A 27,987-nucleotide genomic window follows, 5' to 3' on the forward strand; every position below is an offset into this window, starting at 1 on the left:
TTCGGAAATTATTAAAGAAATATCACTCTTTTTAAAACGTTTCAATCACTATAATCCCACATATATATAGTTAAATAGTCGTTTAATGCGAAAGGTCATAACTTCACACAACGACCATTAATAAACGAATATAATAATAATAACCTGTAGTTTAAAGGAGAGTTGAGCTTTTGAACAACAAGCATTGGATATAAAAGTGTTTTGTAAAATAAGCAAATAAGCACTTAATTTTTTTAAGTACTTATTCTAGATTACTATTAAAACGTTTTGACATATTTCGGTAAAATATTAAAAACTTTAAAACCACATAATGAATCGATTAAAAGACTAAGAGCTTATTTCTAAAATAGGTTCTAAAAACACTTTAATGAGAATAAAAGTTTAATACATATTTTTATAGGTTGAGGCCTATTTCTAATATTGGTTTGCAGAAAATCGGAATACTTATAGTAAAACTGTTTATTTTATTCGTGTCCATAAAATCATATTTATTAGAACCGCCACAAAAGTAGATAAAGGCAATCGCAATTTATGGAACCCCTTTTTCATTTATGGCGCTAACTACTTTTCCCCCTGAAAAATCGTAGCTATACAAGACTCATGAGTTTGACAACTATTACCAATCAACTTATTTGACATTTCAATAGTCAGTCAGTCACAATCATGTCAGAACTCAGTAATCTGACTATAGTGAATTCTCAAAGTGATAAGCTCAAGTTTAAGTTATCAATAAATCAATAGTATAATTATCTCGCTGGTATTTATAACAGCGATTGTGTACACAATCTTTGCTGATATTTTATAGACGAAAGCACTATGCACTTGCAAACTGTAAAAATGTGAATTTGTTATTAAATAAAAATAAGATGCATGATTATTAGTTACTTATTAATATTACATTAATGAAAAATGTTAAATATTGTCGATTGCCATTTTTATATTTAATATTGAAAAGTAAATTACTATCGGAAACAAATAGATCAGATTATAAAAATGGAAATAAACAATGATGATTTAGACGAAGATGAAGTGTTTGACGAATCTTCTGTGTTCGCGCATTTTGATAACTTTTCGTTCAGAGACACCAATGGAAATAAATGTAACACTGAAAGTGCCTTGGATGTGAGGTAATAAAAATAATCATTTTTAATAATAATACTAAAATAATGTTAATGTACTGGTAGGTATACAGACTATTTACAGTATTGTACTTGTTTGTTATGTATGTAGAAGATTGTTGATATTTATGCTGTAGGCTTTATGCATTCTAGGCAGATAATTAAGTCTCAACTAAATATATCATACTAATACAATATTGAATTAAAGATTAAATCTTTTTTAAGTTTCCTTTACAGCAGCTAATACATAATATATATTAATACATATTTCAATGGTAAATTAGCAAATCTTCACTCCAATTTTACGAGGTTTCTACTTAATCCAGTAAACAATGTCCAACACAAAGGATAGAAATATAAATAAGCAATCATCTATTTTATATCAACATATTAATTACAATAACAACTTTTTTTTTAGTGCTCTTTGCTGTGATGAAGAAATTAAAGGTTATGATAAACTAACTGGTAAAACATGGATCTATCCTACAAACTACCCAATAAGGGATTATCAGTACAACATTATAAAAGCTGCTCTCTTAAAAAATACCTTAGTAAGTTCTTAAACATCTAATTTTATCATTGGACGAATTTTGTTTATATTGATTGACAAACTTATTTTTTCCCTACTAGTTAACAAGTTTGGCGTTCAAATCCTTAACTAACCATTGAAAATACTTTTATTTAACTTGATCCAATATGCAAATTAATTTGTTTATTAAATATATACGTACTCATTATTATTTTATTAACCAAATCATTGGTAAAAAAAGGGCTTAGTTCCTGAAGGCACTTGTTACTAAGTAAATGAAAATACCAAAATAGTTGATTCTGATTTAAATTAAAATTACAAATACTTTTCAAACACAGGTAAGTCTACCAACTGGATTGGGCAAGACATTCATAGCAGCAGTAGTAATGTTTAACTTTTATCGTTGGTATCCAACGGGAAAAATTATATTTATGGCACCAACACGTCCACTCGTAGCCCAACAGATTGAAGCTTGCTACAATATAATAGCATTGCCTCGTAATGACACAGTAGAAATGACAGGTATTATTTATATACATATATAAACACTTCTTAAAATATTTGCTAACCATTATATTGCATACTTCAGCAAGCAGTTTGTTGATCAGGTTGTCTTTCGACATAGGCCTCCCCTAGTTTCTTCCGTTTGTGTCTGTCATGAGCAAGTCTTCTCCAATCTTTTGTTAGGTCATCTTCCCATCTCTTGATTTGATGCCCTTTATATCTTTTTCCATTCCTAGGATACCATTCCATTACGTCTTTCGTCCATTGCTCTTTGTTTGTTCTCATAATGTTGGCCACATTATGTCCAGTTCAGGGTTTTAATCTATAGTAAGATATCGCTCACTTTTGTCTTTTTCCTTATTTTCGTAATCGTCGAAAGAATACCTGACCAACAAACTGGTTGCTGAAGATTCTACAAACCACTTTAATTAATTAAATTTATTATAACTATTTAATATTATATAGTGTTATAAGTTATTCATAAGTATTTGGTCAGTGAATAAAGGCTTTTATTATTATTATATTGCATACAATTGTCTTACCTAATATTCTCGGTTAAACCTGTTATAATTAAAAAATAAACGGAATAATAAACACATTTACAATGTTGATTTTTAAAAATAATATTGTAATGTACATAATGTTTGCAACACTCATTGAATTGTTATTTAATAGAAATGTTTTACAGGACACATGCAATTAAATAAGAGAAAAACAAATTGGATAACAAAACGAGTAATCTTTGCGACACCTCAAGTTATATACAATGATATAAAATCGGGTATATGTCAGGGAGACAAAATCAGGTGTCTTGTTGTTGACGAAGCTCATCGGGCAAAAGGGAACTATGCGTATTGTCAGATCATTTCCACTCTTACAGAAATGGGACACAGAATATATAGAGTACTTGCTTTGTCTGCTACACCTGGCAGCAAAGTTGAAGATGTCGTTAATGTAAGTTTTTTTTTTAATTCAATAATAATCATTCGAAGTACACATTTCAAAACGTCTCATTTTTCATTCAAGGTTGTAAAAAATTTACGCATAGGCCACTTGGAGTTAAGGAATGAAAATAGTATAGATGTTGTGTCATACAGTCATTCTCGTAAAATTAATACAGTCGTGATCCCATTGGGCGCTGAATTGACACAGTTGAAAAAGCAATACGTCGAGGTAAGTCTTAACTGCTTAAATTGAAACGCCTTATAGAAACTGCTCAAAACAAAATAAGGCTCACCTAATACAGTGCGGTATTTGCGCGAGCATTGTCTTTCATATAGGTGAAGTATTCAACTACTCCTTATGAAAATGGGATAACATAAGGCCAGATACTTCTGCTGCCAGACTTACTGCCAGCTACTTCGAGCGTGTAGCTCGAAGCTGGCAGTAGTTACAGTAGCTTCTTTCCAGAATTGCCAGCCTTGTTTTACCACGCAAACTTATCCCGTACCATACATTTGGGCCCAAAACGGTTTATTCCGGAACCCGAAATTCCAAAAAACGTTCGCCTACACTTCTCCAGACGCGTCGATCATCTCTAAAAATCTCCATTTTAGTTTCCTTAAACAATTCTCGAGTTATCTATGGCCCAGTCCAGTTGATCACGAATGAAGGTCAATCACGCTGCATTATGGACCCTTGTCATTTTTCATTGGACAACATGTACTCTGGAACCTTTGCCAGCTTCATGAAGTCGATTCCGAATATTCCGATCACTTACTCGTGTCAATATGTTCTACCATTCGCTGATAGCGTTTCCACACCTTCTGGATAGCTCATCGCAACTCACCATGATTTCTTGCCCCTGATTTCTGCAGTTCTCTTTCCTGAATCTTAGTTTTGATGCGGTTTCCATATTCATATGGCGGCGAAAACAAGGCAAAATGATCGGTATTAATACCGAAACTAAACCAACATGAATATAAAGTAAAGTAAATATTTTTACACCAAAATGTAGAATAACTTGGGTGGTGGTATTTGTTTTGAGTCGGTTATATGTATTTAACCACATTTTATGTATAATTAATGAGTGATAGAATATCTAAATGTTACAGATACTTGATGGATATGCGAGACGATTAAAACAATTGAATATTCTTTCCCATGATGTAGGTAATTTAACCAAGGGAAGGGTTGTCATGCTCTACAAAGAATTTCAAACAACAGAACGTGGTGCCAGGTATACAGACAACGACTTTTAATTTAAAAAAAATAATACGATTTTTTTTATATTAAGGAATATGTGAAACAATTTGATATATGTAACATTAACACATAAACAAACACTAACTTATGGTGCATTTTACGAACCTGTAGTTAAAAAGTATAAACTTACTTAGACCTTATTTTTTTTTAAATATGGATTTCGAGAATGAAACTCTCCTTTCTTCAGACTATACCTTTTATTAATATATTGTAAGCAATTTAAAACAAAAAAATACATAACTATTGCGTACGTTCTTGCGCACTCTCATTCCCAAATGAGCTGTTGTTCTTTATTAGTGATTGAATTTGAATTGTTCTCATATTTCCAGACATCCACAACATAACTACATTATGAAAGATTTTACGCTATTGATCGCATTGTATCATGGTTATGAATTGCTCGTGAAACATGGCTCTAGAGTATTTCTGAATTATTTCGACGAACACCCTGAAAAGTCATGGATACAGGCTGATGATAAACTCACCGCTTTACTAGAGAGATTAAGAGACGATCTCGGCGTTGATCCCCTCTTGTTAGATAGAAGTGTATTACCAGATGGAACGATACCAGAAGTAAGTTTCTGCTTAGTGTCGTTTAATTTACATTATCATATAATGTTATTGTAAAACTCGTTGAATTATAATTTCAGGAAATTACAATTGTAGGAAATATTGTTCATTGTCCATTTTCATACATCGACGATCGTTTTCTTATGCAATCGATCACAATCAGTAATATTACAAATCATTCATTTTGTCAATTTAACCAAACATTAATTACTGTTTTAATATGTTAAGCTCATTGATTGGTTAGTTTGTAATGACAATTTTACGGTTAAACCAGAGTTAACCAATCGAAACGCTTTCAAATCCTCGTGTTTCTATTATCTATTTCATTATAATACTACGGGATTATAATATAACTACATACAATTGCCAAAATTGTGGTGGGAGGGCTTTGTGCAAACCCGTCTGTGTAGGCACCACCCACTCATCAGATATTCTACCGCCAAACAGCAGTAGTCAGTATTGTTGTGTTCCGGCTTAAAGGGTGAGTGAAGCGAAGAGCCAGTGTAATATAGTGGTAGTGCCACACTGCATACCTTCGGGTTGCAGTCGAATGGGCCGGCACACCCGGGGTAGTACCACTTAAAATCGGCGTAAAGTGGTAACTATGCTACCGCGTTTCGTCAGGTATGAGAGAGTCCCGCATGCCCGATCCCCCTCCCCCCCAAAACATAATGGTTGTACAGAATTTGGTTTCATTGCCCCAGGAGGGTACCATCAGCGACTGCGGTGGAGAATCCCTCTCTGGACATCTATGCTCAGGATGTCTTTCACCTTGAGACGGCGAAGCCGGCCTTGCTCTTTCTTACCGAGACTCAGACTCTCCTGGCGATACGACTTTTCTTTCTTACCCCGGGTACAAATTGGAACATTCCTTTGTACCACGAGCTGGGGTGTGCGTTTACGTCAGAGATGGTATCTGCTCTCGACGCCTGGGCAGCCTTGAAGGGCAGGACCTATCGATTATCTGGCTGCGTGTAGACTGCGACGACAATCCGCGAATCTACGCGTGCTTTTATAGGTCCCATAGCGGTAATGCCGAAACCGACCGACTGGTTGAGCACGTCCAAATGGCTACAGATTCCGTGCTGCAGCAGATCCCATCCGCAGAGATCGTAATTCTTGGCGATTTTAATGGCCACCATGCCGAATGGCTTGGATCACGAACTACCGATCATGCGGGTAGATCTGCTCTCGACTTCGCTTTAGCATATGATTTGACACAACTGGTCACCTCGCCAACGCGAATACCGGACGTGGAGGATCATATACCTTCCCTGTTGGGCCTTCCCATCCGGATGGCTACCAGGTTATCGTCGATCCCCCTCTGGGCTCGTCGGACCACTGTCTCGTCCGGAGTACAGTGCCGGTTGCGCGGTACTCACGACCTCGTTTCATGGGCTGCCGCCGAGTGTGTCACTACAAGTCAGCAGTTTGGGATGGGATGCGGTCCTTCTTTGCATCCTACCCATGGGGGCAGGATTGTTTCTCGCCGGATGATCCGAGCGTTGTTGCTGACTCTGTCGCCGATGTGGTACTTCAGGGTATGGTACTGTTCATTCCGTATTCTGCGGTCCCCATCGGTGGAAAGTCCCAGCCCTGGTTTGGTCGTTTCTGCAAAACGGCTTCACGCCGAAAATGGGAACGCTATCAAGACTGGGCTAACGCATCAGCGTCTCGTGATGTAAATGCCAGCGCATTCAGAAAGGAATATAACTCTGCCTCTAGATCCTTCAAAACCGTGATTGCTAAGGCGAAGACGGAGTACATTGGCAGAATTGGCGAGAGACTGATGCGCCTCCCTTCAGGAACACGTGCGTTCTGGTCTCTCGCTAAGGCTGTCTTAGCGAATTTCTGTCAGCCCTCTTTTCCATCTTTGCTCAGAGACGGTGAATCATTGGCCCATACTGCGAAGGAGAAAGCTGATCTTTTAGGCTCTCTCTTCGCGGCGAACTCGACTCTGGATGACCGAGGAAAGTCACCACCAACAATCCCGCGGTGTGATACCACGATGCCGGAGGTTAAATTCCGGCAAAGTGTAGTTCGTAAAGCACTTCTTTCCTTGGATATTCATAAATCGAGTGGACCCGATGGCATCCCTCCAATTGTGCTACGGACTTGTGCTCCCGAGTTGGCGCCGGTCTTAACGATTTTTAAGATATTTTCTGCCTCGCACAACCACTCTGTGAAACCAGCTTTCGCCGGCGGTTTTTCCGAACCGATACGACTTAGGAACCTTCAAGAAAAGAGCGTACTCTTTCCTAAAAGGCCGGCAACGCACCTGCAAGCCCCCCGGTGTTGCAGATGTCCATGGGCGGTGGTAGTCTCCTTCCATCGGCACAAGGAACATAATATCTTAGTTCCCAAGGTCGGTGGCGCATTGGTGATGTAAGGAATAGTTAATATTTCTTACAGCGGCTTTGTCTATGGGCGGTGGTGACCATTTATCACCAGGTGGCCCATTTGCTTGTACACACACCGATACCGTAAAAAGAAAATTGCAATATCACAATTTTGACAACAACCGGTAATTATACGGCTTATATTAATATTGAATTGGAATTTCAGATACCTCAGAATTTAGCTTTTGGACATCCTAAATTTTATAAATTGAAGGAAATTATGCTCGAACATTTCACTAACGCAAAACAAAAAGGACAGGAAACGAAAGCCATAGGTATGATATTTCATATAATATTTTAACAATCGAGTTCTAATAATGGTATGATTTGGATATTTGTATTTTGCCTTTTCTTTGACAAAATTTGACCACATTTTATGCATTCAACATACATACAAACAACAATATTATAATAAGCACAATCAATATTGTGCCCGAGCCTATAACGTATAAAACATACCGCATAGTATATGAAATATGTGAAAGTACCATATTAAACCGATTACTACTTGTCTCTATGGTAGTATTCTGTAGTATTGATACTTAAAATGTCCCAGAATTGATGGACATACTAACGATACGACTTGTTTTCAGTATTTTGCGAGTACCGGGAAAGCGTTCATCTCGTACACTGCTTACTTCTGCAATGCCGACCTCTGATTGTTCCACAGATGTTTGTGGGACAAGGGACTTCCGGTAAGTGGAGTAATAGAATTATTTTTATCGTCGTCAATATGTCACCGATACGTCACCGACTACGGGCGCTAACCTTAACTGACTAAGACACTCGGGCGCGGCCGCAGGCAGGGACGGCAAGGCGGCGGTGTCGCAGAAGCAGCAGCTGCGCGTGATGCGCGGGTTCCGCTCGGGCGCCTGCAACGCGCTGGTGTGCACGTGCGTGGCCGAGGAGGGGCTGGACGTGGGCAGCGTCGACCTCATCCTCTGCTTCGACGTGTCCACCCGCTCGCCCGTCCGCCTCGTGCAGAGGTATTTATGCTTTTACGTGGAAATGTATCGGAGGCGAAACCGACTCGTCTGTCGTACCGGGAAACGGCATGACGTTGCTGTCGATCTCACCAACCGCCGCGACAAAAACGGGTACTGGATGAACAACACAGTAACCATTTATATTAAAGGCGACATCACGCTGAATTAATACTGTTATAATAAATAATACAATAGTACAAGAAAAAAATCGATCATTAATAATTTGAACAATGCGTGCGTGTGTGGTGTATTGACAAAAGAGCGAGTAGATAGTTTCATTTGTAGTTATTTTATTATTTAAACAAAAATATGATTACATAAAATTACCATTGTCAAATATATTTGCACTCCAAAAATATAAACCATTACATTTTCAATTATCAGTGTTCAAACACTCTAAATTTGGAGTTATACCATACACTATTAATATATCTTTATTATATACATATATAATACAACACTATTGCACTTAACAACTTATAACCGATAACTTTCGCCGATGTTCAAAAGCCATTTTCCGCGAATGTCATGGATTATTCAAGCTCTCGTCCAATGATATCGCGTCAATTAGCTGTCAAATGTTGTTTATTTGGCTTTTTTCCTGTTACGGTTGGAATAGAGTGTGTACATATTCTGTACGACGCGTCTAACGTGTTGCCGGCGCGCGCGCAGGTGCGGCCGCACGGGCCGCGAGCGCGGCGGGCACGTGTTCATCCTCGTCACGGAGGGCAAGGAACATCAGGTACGCATGTATTGTAATCATATTATTATTTTAATGATTTAAGAATTGGGGCGCCGCGTCTCTTTTATGAGTGTATTGATAATAGTTAACCTCTACGTGGATATATACCGCTAATAATAACAAAAAAACAATATAATAAAAATAAAGAAAAAAGTGTGCCAGATAGCCGAGATGACGCAATGGTTATAAGTCGTGGAATTTAACCGACTGCGGCTTCTAATTTGGGTTTGCGCCACTGAATTTTCACGTGCTTAATTTGTGTTTATAATATTAATCTCGTGCTCGGAGATGCAGGAAAGCAAAAAGCCAAGCGAGTGATAAGGAAATGTAATGTTATTAAATTGAACTATTATGCTATAATTGTCATTCATTCATTCACGGCCTCCGTGGTCGAGTAGTGTGTACACCGGTTTTCATGGGTACGCCACTCCAAAGTCCCGAGTTAGATTACCGGCCGAGTCGATGCAGAAAAAGTTCATTAGTTCTATGTTGTCTTACGTCTGGATTTCTGGTACCGAAGTTACTTCTAATTTGTGCTTTAGCTACTTACATTGGGATCAGAGTAATATTTTTTTTTATGTTATAGGGGGGGGGGGTATGTGATGTTGTCCAATATTTATTTATTTATTATTATTTATTCAATGAACAACCTTTCAATTACGGAACGTTATTTGGTTTTAATGAGTTATATATATATATATCATTAAGAAAAATATACTGAATTGTTTTGAATTATTTTTAAATATATATTAAAATCTGCTTTGTTCGGCAATTCCCTATTCATAATAAAAAAAAGCATTTATATTATTTTTTTATAAAACAAGCTGCCCGCCCAGACTTCGTATGAGTGGAATAAGTTAAATCTGTTAAAAATAATCGCATCTCCAACCACTGGAGTTCCATTCTAAAGCATCCAGATACCCACTAAAAAGATTTATCAAAATCGGACAAGCCGTTCGTTCGTAACCAAGATATACGATTAATTTTAACTTTGTATTTTTTTATTTTTGTTTCATTATTTTTTATATTTTGTATGTAAATTAAAAATATAAAAAAATCTACTGTTATAGACATTGAAAGAAAGTATGCGTCAAAGAGACGGACTAAATCAAAAAATATTGAAATCTAAAGAAGTTGAAAATAGCTTATACAAGATGAACCCTCGGATGCTACCTCGTGACTTGACGCCGGAGTGTCAAAAAATGTACATAACTGTTGACAAAGCGAAAAATAAAGAAGATTCGGAACGACCAAAAAAAGTAAATGATATCCCATATCCGTTTGTAATAAATAATTATTCCACTTTAGTAAAATACACTGTTTTTATTAATTATAATTAATACTTGTTAGGGAGATATCATATTAGTAACAATTATTAAAATTTAATGGTTAAATCTCATTGGACTTGATTTGATTGATTTTGACCAGAAGGGGGACTCTACAGTAATAGTCAGTATATAATGTAAATAGTAACTAAACAAGAGCTCAATAGTGATAATTATATAACATGCAAGTGAGGTTACTTGCAGCGCAAATTGATTATCTATTATTACTTATATTGATTTATGTATTAAACCGATAATTTAGAAAAATACTCTTCTTAGCCTCTAGTATGCTGCGTTTGTCATATCATGGAAATATTTCATAAATTAAAATTTGTTCTATACAAGTGATATTCAATTCAATATATCATAATATAAAATGATTTACTTCAAATTACTTAAGCTAACAATTTTAACTTTTTGATTAAAGGGTCAAACAAATTTGAAGAGTATGTTATGTCGGAGGGAATCTAGAGGGACATCCAATCAAAACGAATGGATAAAGAAGAACGATTTTGATAAAATATACCCAAGAGGTTATCGGGATTGCAATTTTTTTGCGCAGCCCACCGCCTATTTTTCAATGAGCAAGGGTAAGCAAACTATTATATCCAGGGCTGTCAGGTCATCTTGTATAATGTCAGATTATCTTGTATAATTGGATATAAAAAAAGTATATCCGTAATATACTGTGTGGCTACCTACATTGTTGCAAAGGCAGAAAAAATCGTAGGTAAATTGAGAAAAAGATTGTCTGTAAATTACGGCAACACTGTTCAACTTTTTTTTTTTTTTTATTTATGTCATAGGTGGCAAACGAGCAGGAGGCTCACCTGATGGAAAGTGACTACCACCGCCCATGGACATCTGCAACACCGGGGGGCTTGCAGGTGCGTTGCCGGCCTTTCAGGAAAGAGTACGCTCTTTTCTTGAAGGTTCCCAAGTCGTATCGGTTCAGAAAAACCGTCGGCGAAAGCTGGTTCCACAGAGTGGTTGTGCGAGGCAGAAAATGTCTTAAAAATCGCGCTGTTGTGGATTTTCGGACATCTAGGTGGTGCGGGTGATATTTGGAATTTGGAACAAATTTATTACTTCGTATAATAAGATTTAATTCTATATCATTTCAATGAACCGTATAAAATAAGTTGGCTCTGCTGGCAGTTCTGATTATATCTCCGTTTATGACGACTGACGTTTTAATTCGAGAATGTTTCTTACAGAATCAATTAAAGAAATCACAAATGTGGACGGAGGTTCCCTTCTAAACTTATCAACGTGGATAGAATGGCAGAGAAATTTACAAAAGACCATCAATATTGGACATTCTGAGGACACGATAATATTGACAGCTGTTTTGAAAATAAGCGAAGGAAAGAATTCGGATATAATTCCTTCTACTCAAATTCCAAGTATGTATATTTTTTTTACAACACTGATTTTATTATGTGCTTGTGAACTTTTCAAGTAAGCGGAGATTTCCAAATCTTAAGACATAATGCTCATAATTGTTGAGGCTTAGGCTTAGGCCTCCTCTCTATTGAGGAGGATGTCTCATAAGGATTGTGTTCTGAAAAGTATGTTTAACAGCAAACTACTTACTTTTAAGAAAATACTACCTATTTTTGTTTACAATGTTTTTATTTTATTTTATATTACTAGATATTGCCGGTCAAGATTCACAATCTCAGAATGTATTTTCTTCGCCGGTAAAAATTAAACCTAAACAAATAAAGAAAAAACAAAAGTTACCTTTAATAAAATCTCCGTCTAAGAAGGACGGTGATATTCGCACATTATTCAGTACCGCCACAAAGTCAACAAAGAATTATACAAAACTTATTAATGATTTAGGTATACACAATGATGGTAATATACCGACGCGTGTCATTAATCTATTAGTGGATCTTTGTATACAAAACACAAATGTAACAAAGACTTGCTATGTTTGTCTCAATGTTTGCAATTGTAAAATGATACAAAGCATACGAGAAAAAGATAATTTACCTTTTTTAATGCCTATTAATACAGAACCTAATTTACCGAATATTGATTTGATAGACGATTTAAATGTAGATTCTTTTCTTAACTATGATAATCAAAATAATAATAATGATGTCAAAAAAGATCCTAATATAGATGCAAGTAAAAGAGATATCGAAAACAATATTGCGCAAGACACTAGTAATAATTTTGATATAGAAATTGATTTTGATTCTTTGAGTGAACAAGATTCACCAGCTTTAGAGAAAGTTAGTCAAGACAGAAAGCTAACCAATGGAAACACGAATTTCGATATTGGAGATATAGATGACATATTCGCAGAAAGTAGTCCTGAAATGGTTTCGAATATTGACGATGATCAAAATAATTCTAAACCAAAAGAAACTTTAGATTATTTCCGGCTGAACAGTATCGAAGACATATTTGCAGACTCAGATGATGAACTTCCAAAGTCTGACACAGAAAATAATTTGCCTGCACTAATTAGTAACAGCGTCTGTAAAACAAAGATCATAATTTCACCAGACGGAGACATTGCAGAGAGAACAAACCAAAGAAGAGCAGTAAGACCACCGAGTCCGTCTATATTATCCGGAGGTATCAAAATAAATAGACAATCAACGTCTCCTATTCTTTGTAGTCAATTACGTAAGCCAAATATGATGAGGGCTATTTCAAATCAATTTCAAAGCTCTACGCCTTTAAACAATGTTAAAGCTGATAATCTAAAAGCGACGATTAATAACGAAAGAGACTTAAAAAATACGAGTGATAAAAGTATGTTTACAATTACTGAACTCGTAGATATGATTAATAAAACTGAAAACGAAAACCTCTCTGGATTAACAACGTCGAATATTGGTGGACGAAATATAAAAGTACAAAACAGAACCACTTCACCGATAATATCTACTCAGCGAGATAAAACGAAACTAATGGACACAACAGTATCTGATAAGCAAAAAGTAATGACTTCGCAATTACCATTACCTGAAAGTATTTTTATTTCTGATAGCGACGATGAAGACAGCACGCATGAGTACGATGTCGACACAGAAAAAATTAAAGACGGAAATACGCCGAATAAAAGAAAAATTGAAATCGATAACTTTGCTTCACCCTACTTCAATAAAGAACCAAATACCGAAAAGGAAAATCTGTCTGGATTAACAATATCGAATATTTGTGATGAAGGTCGAAATGAAATTATACAAAACAGAACTACTTCACCGATAATTTGTACGCAGCGAGATAAAACAATAAGAATGGACGTAACCCAATCTGATAAGCAAAATGTTATGACAACTCTGTTACCGCTATCTGAAAGTATTCTTATTTCTGATAGCGACGACGAAGACGGCACAGAAGAGTGCTGTCTGGGCATAGAGAAAAGAAAAATTGAAAATAAGCCATTTAAAAGAAAATTTGAAGACGATAACTTTGCTTCATCACACTTCAATAAAAAACAAAAACTAAACAAGGAACACGGTCAAAAGCTAACTTTACAAAAAAAAGTTCTTGCAGCACTAACATCTAACAAATTCAATAATGATTCTTTTGGAAATAACAATACGTATGCTAATTTCGTGCTTACATCGCCCAATACATCACTAAGATTAAACTTACATAAAGAATATGAAAACACGTTATTATTTAAAAGTCAAAAATGTAACGACACCGAAAAAATACAAAGTAAGCTTGATAAACTTCAGATGTATCGACGTGATGCTAAATGCAGTCCCACAAATAATATTTTGCGAGATGCAACGAATACATCACATTTATTGAACAGGAGAAAAATAGCTTTTAGTGACAGCGATGATGACTTTGTTAGTAATGAAAAACCTCAGAAAAAATTAAAATCGAACAATGTTCATACTAATGGTGTCACCAAGAATAAAATAAGAAAAGTGAGTATTATTTAAAGCTATACAGTTAATTTATTATTATTTACTTTATATTTATGATTTATACTTGTGTTTAGAAAAAGAAAGCGAGTGAATTTCTTGACTTGGAAGCTGAATTATCAGAAGATGATGAATACGGAAGTGGTGATGAACTCACAGATGAAAGCGTGGGTAGCATCATAGATTTCATATGTGACGAAAATATCACTCACGATGAAGAGGATATACAGGCTATATACTTAAAATCTGTCAAGTATGTATTTGAATTATGAACATAGAATATTATAAAAAAATACCGTTATTATTATAACCAATTTTGATTTGATTTTTTGTGACAAAATATTGGTCAGTTGTTTAGTTAAAATAATAGTTAATTTAGTTAAAATGAAATAAAATAAAAAAAAACGTTTGTTAAGGCTTTGTGCAAGCCTGCTGAGTAGGTACCACCCACTCAACTGGCATTCGCAATACTAGTTCTAATTTAATCAGTGGTAGTACAAGGGACATTATATCTTAACACCCAAGGTTGGCGGGGCATTGACGATGTAAATAATGTTTCTTACATCGGAAATGTCTAATGGGTCATATCCAATTTGTCCACCAACATATATTATATAAAAAAAGCGGTGATTTAAGTCAAATGTAGTTTTGTTATATGCCGATATGTATTTTGCTCATGTAATTTTTTCAACAATTTTGGGATGACCTATGTGATTTTCAATTAAACTTTATTTTTTTTAAATTAATCATTTTAGAAGCCCAGTAAAAGGAGTGTTCAAAATACCACAATTCACGTACAAGTACAAAAAAGATGATGTTTTATCACAATATATTGAGGAAAATGACACTTATGAGATGGTAAGATTTTACTGCATATTTAGCTGCGGAAAACGTTTATCGGCGTGAATAATATTTCCTTTATAACGTACCTAAACTATATTTGATATCCTGATGTAAAAAATATATATGTAGTTATTTCTATCATTTTGTTACAAGCAACTGTGTACAACTTAAAAGAAAATGAAACAATTTATTATAATTATATTATTGATGGCGAACTCTTAATAATTTCAGGATAGTTTTTGCGTGGATTCCCATGTTGGACTAACACAAATTAATGAAGTGTCCGAGCTGGAGCTAGCTGAAATGTTGTTAGAAGAAAAAAAACGAAATAAAAAGTTTTCTAAAGCTTTACCTACGATGACTGAAAGGAATGATGAAAGTCCAGTTATTAAGAGAAAATTTAAAAATGTTAAAAGACAAATTAGCAGTGATTCTGATGATAGTAGTTGATATAAAGTTCATTGTCCAATCATTTATTGGTCACTTCTATCTGTGATATTTGTGTCTTGTTAATTAGGTGTACAATTTTATTCAAATAATTATTTTATTATTCCTAGTATGTAAAAATATTGTTACTGCCTTCTTAATGGGCGACGTGTATGTACATTTGGGAGCTTCTTAATCATGAGAACATGTAATAATCGTTTGATTATAATTTTCAAAAAATATTCTGTTGGTGTACAAATTATTGTAAATATAATTTAGCACTCTTCGTCCACTTCTACTACGGATCATGAGCCAATATGAACAATAATTTATTCTTATTTTAATAAATAAAAGTATTTTTAATAGATAATTTTTTTTATTTACTCTTTACATAATATTTGTATCGATGCTAAGAGAAAAGTCAGATATTTATAACATACTTAAATACACTCTAAATGGTCTAACTATGTTATATTACATTTAAAAATTATTTCCATTAAACCTCCGCTTCTATGGGTTTTGGTTCCACTTCCTTGGTCTTTCTTATTTTATGCAGCTCTTCCAACTCAGCTTGTAAATCCGCATATCGCTTTTGTAGCTGTTTTTCGCGTTCTGTTTGACGATTGACATCTTCTGTGAGAGACTAAAGAAATATAATGTTAGTAACCAACTTGATGTAAGTAAGTAAAACCGCTATTGCTTCCCTATAAAATTAGCGTCATCTAACTTTGCTGCTTGAAAACTAGACGTAAACAATTCTATATCGAATGAAGATTTTTGACTTTGACTTTGTTCGGAAAGACTAGCTAAAGTACAGCTATGTAAAAAAGTGTGAGCATAATTGAATTATATCGAAAATGCTATGCTATGATTATTTTATTAAATTAAATATTATACGTAAGACTTTTAGTCTTACCTTTTAAAGTACTAAGATTGTGCCTTTAGGAATCGATGTAACGACATATTTGCGTATTCTGTGGTCTCGTGTTGTTTAAGAGTAGGGCGAATTGAATATATAAAAACCATATGGAATATACATCATAAATGTCTCTAATCCTAATAATGCTCGCGTAACAAAGTTGTTTGACGCAAACCCGTAACCTCTAATAATAAAATCAAAATACAGACGAAATAGTCTAAAAGAAATACGAACCTCTATTCTACGTGGAATGGCGGCCTTTTCTTGTTCAGCCAAAAATTTAAACGTTGATAACTCTAAATTCGCCTGCTCGATTTGATCTTGTAACTCTTGAAATTGCTTTATAAGAGATGCCGTTCTGCTTTGATAACCACCTATTGAGAAAAAAAAATCTTTATAATAGTAAAGAGTCAGACATCTATAAATTTGGGTAAAAATAATTTTATTAAATTTTTTGATATTATATATATCAAAAAATACAAGTTTTTATTTATTTCGTTTATATAAGGGCGGTCCCTCACCGGCAGCACTCGTCTGTAATATAACATTATAAGATTCGATTTGATGAATTACTTTACAGTACGCTTACTGACTAGCATTATTTTCAGTCGAGTTGTTATTACAATGTATTACTCTTGTAATTTGTTTTTTATGTTACCTGTAAGTACTCGTAATTTCTTTTCCATTTTTGAGCATTTCTTAGCTTCCTTTGCCATGTGGTTTCTGTTTTGTTCTAATCTCTTCTCTGCAGATTCCAGTCTGTCTTTCTTGCTCGCTAAATTAGCGCGCGTATATCTGTTCTGTCCAGGTAGGAACAGCACCTGAATTTAATTTGAACATATATAAAACTGAACTTCCTTAAACTGTGTCTTGTTTATAAAATAAATTGGGGTTAATGTATAAGCTACAGATTGCTCTTCTTGTTTATAATGAAATTACTCCTTTACAACATAATCGACATCGGCCTTATGAGAGCCTGCACTCTACCCTGTGCCCCCTGATGCCTGCGTCATTAACCCTACATCGTTGACGCATTTAATAGCAGCGGTTTGGTCCCTCAATTTCGATGTGAATAAGCAAGGTGTATGAATTTCTCTTCGGGTCATTTTAGAAATTCACTTTGTGCATGAGTTTTTTTTAAATTAATTTCAAATATGCTTTATTATGACAAGCGCATCCTCCGCTTTAAAATAAAAGCATGCACATACTGACCTGAGCGAGGCACTCCTCCCAGACCTGCGTGTAGGCGTCAATGCCGAGGTCTCCGTGGCCCATGCCGGCGCGCACCACCTCCATCTCCTTGCGCAGCTCCTCCTTCGCCTCATCAAGCTCTTCGGCGGTGAACTGTTCGTAAGGATGCTGCTCCAGGTACGCCAGGTGCGAAGCTTGCAGTTGAACTATACGTTTCTTGTCCACACCTATATTAATTGTAAAATATTGCGTATTTTTTGTATTTTTTTAATTGTAATAATGCTCGAGTAACGATAATTACAATTTCTTTATATAAAATTAAATTATTCAACTATTAAAGTTCTCATAAGGCGAGTATGCCTAAAAACGGCAGCCGGATAATTATAGTTTGTTACTACTTTACACTGTGTCAGTCTACATATATTGTAAAGTAGTAAAGGTATTTTACTTGGTGTTGTGCAAGCCCATCTGGGCAGGTATCACCCACCCATCTGATATTTTACCGCCAAACACGAATACTTAGTATTGTTGTGTTTCTGGTTCGAAGGATGAATGGGCCAATGTACCTACAGACACATGGGACATAACCTCTTAGATCCCAAGATTGATGGCGCGTTGGTGATGTAAAGAATAATTAATATTTCTTACAGTACTATAAGGAAATATGAATCGTAACGAATGCAACTTCTAAACAAGTCCGCCAAGACTCGGTGATATTAGACACTAAAAATATAGTACCTATATGGATTCTACGATTTAAAAAACAATATATGAAAAAATGTAGTGTACTTACCGGGCGGCGGGTCGTGCAGCGCGTCGTAGTGCAGCATGGCCAGCATCTCGGCCTTGAGCAGCTCCTCCGCGCGCTGCAGCGACGTGAGCGGGCCGGCGCCGCGCACCACGCTCGCGTTGACCTCGGCCGGCCGCGCCGCGCCCGCCACCAGCGCCGACGAGCGCAGCGCCCGCGCCGCCGCCTCTGTGCGCCGGGCGGTATCGTTACGTACGCTATCTACGGGACTCGGTTTAAAGGTCTCCACTGCACAAAGAACTTAAGACCGTGGAGCAAGAGAAGAGTGGAGGCCCCTAATAATTATTTTACTATTTCATTTGAATATTTTCATTTCTGTCACAGACCTGACTAGGTTTGTAAATAATTTATTTACTCTTTTTAGCAATAACTTTTAAAACAGTAGTACGTCATATTATTATAACTTTGACTATATCTAGACATTAAAATTGTTAATTTGTCGGAATTATGTAAATTTCTATTTTCTCTGTTGTGGAGGCCGGGGCAGGTGCCCCGGTTGCCTTCCCCTGAATATATAAATTTAGATTTTTTTCAAGGAATCAAATTAGTTCATCAACAGAACTAAAAGGTTGCTATTCCCTTAGCTAGTATCAGACATGGGAAAGAGCAATATTTTATAGCCATGTCGAATAAGTTTATTTCTTTGACTGTGTGGCGGGCTATTTATTCCGTGCAGAGTAACGGTCTCGAAGGATATGGGACGGCCGTTTGCGTGTAAGCCAAAGTTAAAGAGCTGCAACGCACGGCGCTCCTCCTCCTCGCGCAGCGCGCGCGCGTCGGCGTCGGCCTGGTCCTCGGGCGGCGCGTCGCCGGCCGCCTCGCCCGACTCCGCCTCGTGCTCGGGCACCACTATCTCGTAGTCGTTACGAGGCGTGGGCAGCGCCTGCAGCGCGGTGCGCACTGATGCTTTCAGCTGAAACGACAATGTATCGCTGCTATAGGAAAAAAGATAAATAATTTTACGTATTCAATATTCGATGATTTTCCAAATCGAATATAATTTTACAATTTTTTTTCTGTTGTTCATTTTCCATGTTCCATCCTTTTCTATATCATTTACACCCAACCTCAAAAAAAGTAGGTCTCCTTTTTTCCTTTGTACTGATTTAGATGATTCTTTTTGTGTTAGATTCAGAGGTGGTCATGTTTATATAAATGTCACTTGTTGTAAATATTTCAATAGTGGAGAATTTTATTATAATTTTGTTTTAAGTTTCACTCAGCAAATTTATAAAGTATATATTCTTTATTTCTGATTTACATTTAAAAAATTAAAATAAGATATTTAAACGATGTGTTAGCCTTTACAGATAGGTACAAAAAAAATTACCTGCTTCTGGACCTGATTATTTTGTTGTGGAGTTTCTCCAGTGCTTAACTGGTCCTCTGGATTTATACTCAGCTTGTCACGTAAGCCAGGAGTCTATGGAAGGAACAATATTATTTATCAATTAATTTATTTCATAACTATATTAGTGGTCCCATTAGTGGATCACGTAAAACTTACTACTAGGCCGGGCTGCTGGGGACCATGACCAGGAGTAGCGAAGCTGCCCGGTGTCGAAGCTTCACTGCGTGTTGATCTGCAAATCAAAGTGAAAAAGAACATTTGAATAATATCTCTCTGAACGATTTATTAAATATAACTATCTAGTTTCAAATCACGTAAAAATGGTGTAAAGTAAAATGATGAATTTTGAAATGTATTTATATTTGTTTTACTAACTTCATATCATAATCATTTGCTTACCCTTATCCCATTTATTTTGGGCTGGCGCAGCGTGTAAAATTCATAGCTAAGATTTGGCAGACTTATACACAGCAGCCTACTAGATGCCAACTTTCCTTGAAGATAGTTTAGCTCGTTGGTTTGTTCCTGACTACGACAGGGTCAATCAATGGATTTACGTGCTCGATTGATGCCTTTCATAAAAAAAAACGATTCTTATAACACCCATGAATTCAGACTTACCCCATTCTGCTAGTCGCCGGACTTTTTTTACTCAATATTATATAAAACCTTACCTCATAAATCTAACACAAAAACTTACCTAAATGGAGTAGCGATAACGGTGTTTGGCGTCGCGACTGCTTGGGACTGTGGCAAGGCTCCAGAAAAATCAGACTCGTGTAAGGGAGTGTTAAGTCCGCCTTTCAGAGGTGTATCCACATGTGTTAGGGCCATCACATTCTGTGCTTCCATTAGGATTCTAAAATTAATTATAAATTCTATTATGCTATTAAATTGTATAATTATTAATTTATAACAATTAATTTCAGAAAGATTTGTCTATAAAAGACTAGAGACCTGCCCCCACTTTGCACGGGTGTAAATTGTAGTACAGATCCGTCTTTTTTGAAGTCAGCTAAAAAGAATCTGTAATGATATAACATTTGTGTACCTGTCCCGCTGCGAGTGCGCGGCGGGCGTGCGCAGCGCGGTGGCGGGCGCGGGGGTGAGCGCGTAGTGCGCCAGCAGCGCGTCCGTGGCCGCGCCCGCCTCGCCCGCGCTCTCGCGCGCCGCCTCCGACGCGCGGCCGAGCTTCACCACTTGTTGCAACTCCTGTGGGATAGAAGATGTAAAGAGAGATCCTCGAGCATAACCAGTCGTGGAATAACGGTAAGCGAATGCGATGCGATGAAGCCAATTACTTATATATTGAATGATAAATTCAAATTGGCATGTGCCTGTGAACTGAGGTATAAATATTATTTAAGATATAAGCTATAAATATTGTTTGGACTAACTTGATCTGAAACTTGGGGTTCAGGTAAAACGAGTTTGCTCCTTTTTCGTGCAGGATTGTCACCCTGTAACATTGCTTGAGGCACGTCATTTTCTTTGCGTTGTTTTAGTTTCTGTTTGTCCTTGCGACGCTCTCTCTGAAAAACAAAGTTCATAAAGTTTTCTTTAAGCGAGTAATATTGTGTTTTAATTGAATAAAGATATATACTTAATTTTTAAACTTATTTAGCCATCCAATTGAAAATTTACTACAACATTTTTATTTTACTAATAATAAAATTGTAAAATTAGTGGTACATAAAATATACTAGTAACATAAAATCTTATACTTAAGTTTGAATATTAAGTATGCAAGATCTTAAACTACCTCTTCCTTTTCGGAAAGTAGTTCTCCATCAAGATGTTGTTGACGAAGTCTTGAAAAATCAGGTGCCATGGGATCCACAATTTCAGTAGATGTATCATAGAATCCAGCAGCTGGCCTTTTCTCAAAAGGTATTTCTGAGTTATAGTCCACACCACGTTTCCTCTTACGCCTGAAATATTGCAAATATAAATATTATTAATTTCACCCAAAATCATCAAAGTAATAATAACAAATTGAAGAAATTACAGTTGAAGTTTTTTGTCTCTTAGTTATAAAATAATTTATAAATATGGCAGTAACACGAGGGGTGTCATTGGCTCTGCTCTTCTTATATTTGTTTTGCTATATCAGATTGCTATGAGATTTATAGGAGTACACCTGTTTGGAAACATATTTGTATAGCCTTTTTGGATTGACACATATTCAATTTTTATATTATTAGGATTAGTTCTCTTATTTAGATTTTAAAACACATTTGTCTATTATTATTTGTAATTGTTGTTAAAATGTTAATTGTATTTGATGTAAAAACAATAATAAAATTATTATAAATAATTAATAGTTACTTAAAAACTAGAAGAATATGTTGAAAAGAATAAAGAAAAAAAAAGTAACCTAATTGGTACAGAAATTCCAGCAGCACTGAGTTCTCTCCTCTTCTGCAGAGCTGCCAATCGGCGTGCCTCTTCTAACTGCTTTTCACGAGCCTTCCTTTTTGCCTTTTTACCTTGTGTGTTGGCTAAGCGAGCTCTTGCTTCTGAGAGCATTTCCAATTCTAAAAAGAAAATTAATTGTTAATAAGAGACATTTAGATATCTCAAAATAATAAAAAATGATAATATTTAATTATATTAAACCTAATCACTGTTTTATTGGATCAAAAATCTGTTTTCTATTTAAATGAATTAGAATTTGGTAATACTCTACTTTTAATTAAATATTGGTCAATGCAATACAAATTGATTTATGGAAGAATCCTACCATCTTCATCCATGTCTTTTGGGTCAGGTCTAGCTGGCTTTGTCTCTGGGTTAGGATCAATTTCTCCCGGTTTAAGTTTACGAGGATCATCTCCCATATCTTCACCCTCCTCCTTCTTTTGAGCTTGGTCGCTGAAATTTAAAATATTTTTTATGAGATATTTAAATTCATATACCCTAATGTGAACCAAATTTAATATTAGATCATATTATGTGTGTACAGCAAGGTGGAACGAATTTGTCTAAGTGATTTAGTTTGTTTAAATATTGAGAATGAGAGTTCTTACAGTAAATATTCATATCGCTCTAAGCATTGAGCAGCAGTACGACCAATGATAGGAGCTATAGTTCTCCATTGCGTAGGCATCAACTTGGCGAGGTGTAGCAACTTCTCGTCCTCCTCTCGTGACCATTCTGTCTTCTTAATACTTGGATCCAGCCACTCATACCAACGAGCTTTACATTGTTTGGCGGATTTGCGGTGAAGCAGCGAAGCAATACGAGACCATTGATTTTTCCCATATTTCATAACAGCCGCTTTAAGAATTTCATCCTGGGTACATAAAATGATAATTAGAATCATGCATAGAATGATAATTTTAGTTATTAAATATTTTAATTTAAAAAAATCTCATTATTCTAATTATTATAAATAACAAACCTCCGTGTTCCGCCAAACGCCACCTTTTATCATAATTCGCGGCATGGTGATATTCGTATATTACAAAATTTTGTGATTAGAAATTTTCTTTATCTTAAGTTTTAGTTTCTGATGCCAAATTTCTAACCCAAAAACATCACAATTGCAATATATTATAATTGTGACATTTCGTCATTAAACTTCAATTACCAATCCTATCAAATGAAAATGTACTGTGTGTCTGTGGATAGGAGACGCCATAAGCTACAGATAATATTTTTGAAATAGATAATGACATTAAATATGTTAATTTTTTTTTTCTTCAAATCTCTATAGCATTTAATATAATTTTCACGAAAATATAAATAAGTAGGTATATTTCAAATTGTTGTCGCTTCGTTTAAGACTCTCATTGTGAAATAAATAGACTTGCATTACTATAATTTCAGTAGATAATATATTACATATTTGCAAAGTTGGTAGCTTTAACTGTCATTTCTAAACAAACGAAGGGAATCGTTCAACGCGTTTCTCGATAAGACACTCCCTTTTCAGATAAATTATTATCAATTTGTGCCAATAAATTAGAAATAATAAAAAAGAGAAGTGAGTTATGGAATCCTCTGAAAGTATAATATGAGAAAATTTATTTATTTCTAAGTTCCTCGAAGTGAAACGCTACTAAATAATCACAGGTACTTATACTTGGTACTATTTTTATTAATATTTGAATAATAACAATGAAATTATCTAATGGCTCAGTAAATACCTCATTACCTATTTCTTGTAATTTAATTATTTTATGGATAGTCTCGTAATATCACAAAATTTGTGCCCGGAAATGATTAATTGGATTATTCTGGGTCTATGTAGATGTTAAATCCGACACGGTTCGTATAGCAACCGATTGATTTCCGTTTATTGATATTGGGATTCGACGTCCATTTATACTTTTGAATTAATGTCTTACAGATAAGTAATGTTTGTTGCAGAATGTCTACTCTGTCAAGGTCAGTTCACATCAGCCAGCAAAAGTTGGCTGAAAAGCTCATCATACTCAATGACCGGGGTATCGGTATGTTGACAAGAATTTACAATATCAAGAAAGCATGCGGAGATGCCAAATCCAAACCAGCCTTTTTGTCAGATAAAACTCTGGAATCGTCCATCAAACACATTGTAAGAAGGTTTCCTAATATTGACGTGAAAGGCCTTCAAGCAATTACAAATATCAGAAATGAAATTATTAAATCACTATCATTGTACTATTACACATTTGTAGATCTTTTAGATTTTAAAGACAATGTATGTGAGCTCCTGAACATTATGGATGCTTGTCAACTGACTCTGGATTTGACGTTGAACTTTGAACTAACAAAAAATTATCTTGACCTGGTCACAACATATGTATCTTTAATGATTTTGCTGTCTCGAGTGGAAGATAGAAAAGCAGTGCTTGGATTATTTAATGCAGCCCATGAAATGCTTAATAATCAAATTGATTCCAGTTTTCCTCGGCTAGGCCAATTGATTGTTGACTATGATGCTCCTTTAAAAAAATTGTCAGAAGAGTTTGTACCCCACCAGAAAGTTTTATCGAGTGCCTTGAACTCATTATGGCATGTGTATCCTGCTAGAAATCTTACAGCAGAACATTGGAGATCGGAGCAGAAATTAAGCTTAGTTAGTAATCCTACTCAGCTTTTAAAGCCATCAGAAACTAACACTATGTCATGTGAATATATTTCATTGGAGTCACTTGAGAGATGGGTCATCTTTGGTTTTGCACTCTGTCATCAAATGTTACAACAGGACCATGCTAACAAAATGTGGGTTAGTGCTTTAGAGTCCGGTTGGGTTGTTGCACTATTTCGAGATGAAGTTATTTATATACATACTTACATTCAGAGTTATTTCGATGGTATTAAAGGATATGGAAAACGTATTTCTGAAGTAAAGGATTGCTATCATCACTCTGTACAAAAAGCAGGCTATAAACATAGAGAAAGACGAAAGTTTTTAAGAACGGCCTTAAAAGAATTAGGTCTAATTTTAACAGACCAGCCTGGATTGTTGGGGCCTAAAGCATTATTGATATTTATAGGCTTGTGTTATGCAAGAGATGAAGTTTTTTGGCTACTACGCCATAATGATAATCCTCCTCAAAAAGTAAAAGGAAAGTCAACAGAAGATTTAGTTGATCGTCAATTACCAGAACTTTTATTTCATATGGAGGAGCTTCGAGCTCTTGTGCGCAAATATAGTCAAGTTATGCAAAGGTATTACGTACAATACTTGTCAGGTTTTGATGCAGTAGCACTTAACCTGATGATTCAAAATCTACAAGTCTGCCCTGAGGACGAAAGTGTCATCCTTTCATCTCTTTGTAATACAGCAGCTAATCTAAGTGTTAAACAAGTAGAAAGCAATGAGCTCTTTGATTTTCGTGCATTCCGCTTAGATTGGTTTAGGTTACAAGCATATACATCTGTTGCTAAAGCACAACTTAATTTGGTAGATCAAAGAGAATTGTCACAATTCATTGATAAAATGGTATTTCATACAAAAATGGTTGATAATCTTGATGAGATCATGGTAGAGACATCTGACTTGTCTTTGTTCTGTTTTTACAGCAAAATATTTGAGAGCCAATTCCACATGTGCTTAGAGTTTCCAGCTCAAAATCGTTATATCATTGCATTCCCACTTATTTGCAGTCACTTCCAAAACTGTACTCATGAGCTTTGCCCAGAAGAAAGGCACCATATACGTGAAAGGAGTCTTTCTGTTGTTAATATTTTCCTGGATGAAATGGCGAAAGAAGCAAAAAATATTATAACAACAATTTGTGATGAACAATGCACAATGAGTGACAAATTGCTCCCAAAACATTGTGCGCAGACAATTGCCCATCTTGCAAACAGAAAGAAAAAAGATAAAAATAAGAAAAATCCAAGTGAAGTAATAAAACCGGGAGCTGAAAGCTATAGAAAAACCAGGGAAGAATTGACTACAATGGACAAACTTCATATGGCATTAACAGAACTCTGCTTTGCCATTAATTATTGTTCTACTGTAAATGTTTGGGAATACACTTTTGCCCCCCGTGAATATTTACACCAACATTTGGAGACTAGGTTCTCGAAAGCATTAGTTGGAATGGTCATGTTCAATCAGGACACCAGTGAAATAGCTAAACCGTCTGAATTATTAGTCAGTGTCAGAGCATACATGAATGTTCTTCAAACTGTTGAAAATTATGTACACATTGATATTACTAGGGTATTCAACAATTGCCTACTACAACAGACACAAAACATGGATAGCCATGATGAGAAAACGATCGCATCATTATACACACAGTGGTACTCGGAGATTTTACTCCGACGAGTCAGCGCAGGCAGCATTTGCTTTTCAATGAACCAAAAAGCTTTTGTAAGCCTATCAGCTGAAGGTGCTATTCCTTTCAACGCGGAAGAATATTCGGATATTAATGAACTACGAGCATTGGCCGAGTTAATTGGACCATATGGTATGAAATTATTAAGTGAGACATTGATGTGGCATATAGCTAGTCAAGTCCAAGAACTTAAAAAGTTAGTTGTGCAAAATAAAGAGGTGTTGCAGATGCTACGAACTAATTTTGACAAACCAGAAATAATGAGAGAACAATTTAAGAGGCTACAACATGTTGACAATGTGTTACAAAGAATGACGATAATTGGTGTTATTCTTAGTTTCCGACAAATAGCCCAAGAGTCGTTACTTGATGTTTTGGAACGACGTATTCCATTCTTGATAAGTTCAATCAAAGACTTCCAACAGCAGTTGCCAAGTGGTGATCCGACTCGAGTCATTTCCGAAATGTGCTCAGCTGCTGGTTTGTCTTGTAAAGTAGATCCCACACTAGCTTCTGCTCTACGCCAACATAAGGCTGAGTTAGAAGAAGAAGAGCATCTCATTGTTTGTTTGCTTATGGTATTTGTGGCAGTTTCTCTTCCGAGACTCGCCCGTAGTGAAGGTTCGTTTTATAGACCGTCGTTGGAAGGCCACGCAAATAATATACACTGTATGGCTCCTGCTATTAACCATATCTTTGGTGCTCTTTTTACGATTTGTGGTCAGGCCGATATTGAAGACAGAATGAAGGAATTTTTAGCATTGGCTTCCTCGTCGCTTTTGCGTCTTGGACAAGAAACAGAAAAAGAAGCCATCAAAAATCGCGAATCCGTTTACTTACTTCTCGATCTTATAGTTCAAGAATCACCCTTCCTTACTATGGACTTATTGGAATCATGTTTCCCTTACGTTTTAATTAGGAATGCTTATCACGAAGTATACAAACAAGAGCAAATACTATTGCATTCATAATTCATTTTATTTAAAAGACAGTAGTTTTAAGGATTACGTACATGTAGTTTTCTTGATACTGCTATAATTATTCCATAGATTATATTATTGATAAATTATTGAAATCATTGTTTTTTATGTTATCCAAGAAATACAAAGTGATTTATAATTGCATTTTTTCAACAAAATATTAATCAATATTTAATGAGACTGGTATAGTATTCCTTTTCATTTTTTTTTTGTATAAATATCAACATAAATTGACTTGTTTTTTTACTGACATTACATTTACTTATAAATTTATATTGTACCTAAGTATATTGGTTATAATTTTTATACTTTTGCTAAGATAGTTTATATAATAGATAACGGTAGTTTAGGCTTAGTTGTACTTTATTTATTCTGTTTTTTTAAAGGAGTATATAAATAAAAAA

General features: G+C 35.5%; 3 protein-coding genes across 3 annotated transcripts; 2 read left to right on the plus strand and 1 right to left on the minus strand.

The window, feature by feature from the left end:
- The first annotated feature begins 918 nt into the window (after positions 1-918).
- LOC113401157 (Fanconi anemia group M protein) lies at positions 919-15,920 on the plus strand. The gene is made up of 18 exons (XM_064215453.1): positions 919-1,127; positions 1,537-1,669; positions 1,986-2,169; positions 2,840-3,105; positions 3,178-3,324; positions 4,206-4,330; positions 4,686-4,929; positions 7,492-7,600; positions 7,919-8,020; positions 8,128-8,311; positions 8,984-9,053; positions 10,124-10,312; positions 10,806-10,968; positions 11,596-11,784; positions 12,035-14,286; positions 14,361-14,536; positions 15,039-15,141; positions 15,358-15,920. Exons 1-18 carry the CDS (start codon positions 994-996, stop codon positions 15,574-15,576), a joined length of 4,989 nt encoding a protein of 1,662 aa, XP_064071523.1. The 5' UTR covers positions 919-993; the 3' UTR covers positions 15,577-15,920.
- Positions 15,919-23,433, minus strand: Cdc5 (Cell division cycle 5). The gene is made up of 16 exons (XM_026640950.2): positions 23,225-23,433; positions 22,851-23,116; positions 22,565-22,695; positions 22,199-22,358; positions 21,584-21,752; positions 21,219-21,353; positions 20,873-21,033; positions 20,522-20,680; positions 19,978-20,053; positions 19,801-19,893; positions 19,215-19,383; positions 18,456-18,638; positions 17,684-17,889; positions 17,130-17,292; positions 16,706-16,845; positions 15,919-16,195 (listed from the first exon to the last, which is right to left on the minus strand). Exons 1-16 carry the CDS (start codon positions 23,267-23,269, stop codon positions 16,049-16,051), a joined length of 2,403 nt encoding a protein of 800 aa, XP_026496735.1. The 5' UTR covers positions 23,270-23,433; the 3' UTR covers positions 15,919-16,048.
- A 271-nt stretch (positions 23,434-23,704) lies between these two features.
- On the plus strand, positions 23,705-27,722 carry LOC113401156 (membrane-associated protein Hem). Its single transcript, XM_026640946.2, has 2 exons — positions 23,705-23,898; positions 24,196-27,722. Exon 2 carries the CDS (start codon positions 24,197-24,199, stop codon positions 27,572-27,574), a length of 3,378 nt encoding a protein of 1,125 aa, XP_026496731.1. The 5' UTR covers positions 23,705-23,898; position 24,196; the 3' UTR covers positions 27,575-27,722.
- The last annotated feature ends 265 nt before the right edge of the window (positions 27,723-27,987 follow it).

The sequence above is a fragment of the Vanessa tameamea genome, chromosome 7 (genome assembly GCF_037043105.1).
Source record: "Vanessa tameamea isolate UH-Manoa-2023 chromosome 7, ilVanTame1 primary haplotype, whole genome shotgun sequence".
NCBI classification, from domain to species: Eukaryota; Metazoa; Arthropoda; class Insecta; order Lepidoptera; family Nymphalidae; genus Vanessa; species Vanessa tameamea.

Excerpts from the sequence above, each read along its gene's own strand:
- LOC113401156 (XM_026640946.2), top strand. The coding sequence starts at position 24,197 with ATGTCTACTCTGTCAAGGTCAGTTCACATCAGCCAGCAAAAGTTGGCT.
- Cdc5 (XM_026640950.2), bottom strand. The coding sequence starts at position 23,269 with ATGCCGCGAATTATGATAAAAGGTGGCGTTTGGCGGAACACGGAG. Across the intron at positions 22,359-22,564 it reads AAAAGACATGGATGAAGATG|AATTGGAAATGCTCTCAGAA; the intron begins GTAGGATTCTTC and ends TTTTCTTTTTAG. Across the intron at positions 19,894-19,977 it reads CCCAGCAGCCCGGCCTAGTA|ACTCCTGGCTTACGTGACAA; the intron begins GTAAGTTTTACG and ends TTCCTTCCATAG.
- LOC113401157 (XM_064215453.1), top strand. The coding sequence starts at position 994 with ATGGAAATAAACAATGATGATTTAGACGAAGATGAAGTGTTTGACGAA. Across the intron at positions 4,331-4,685 it reads ACAACAGAACGTGGTGCCAG|ACATCCACAACATAACTACA; the intron begins GTATACAGACAA and ends TCATATTTCCAG. Across the intron at positions 7,601-7,918 it reads ACAGGAAACGAAAGCCATAG|TATTTTGCGAGTACCGGGAA; the intron begins GTATGATATTTC and ends ACTTGTTTTCAG.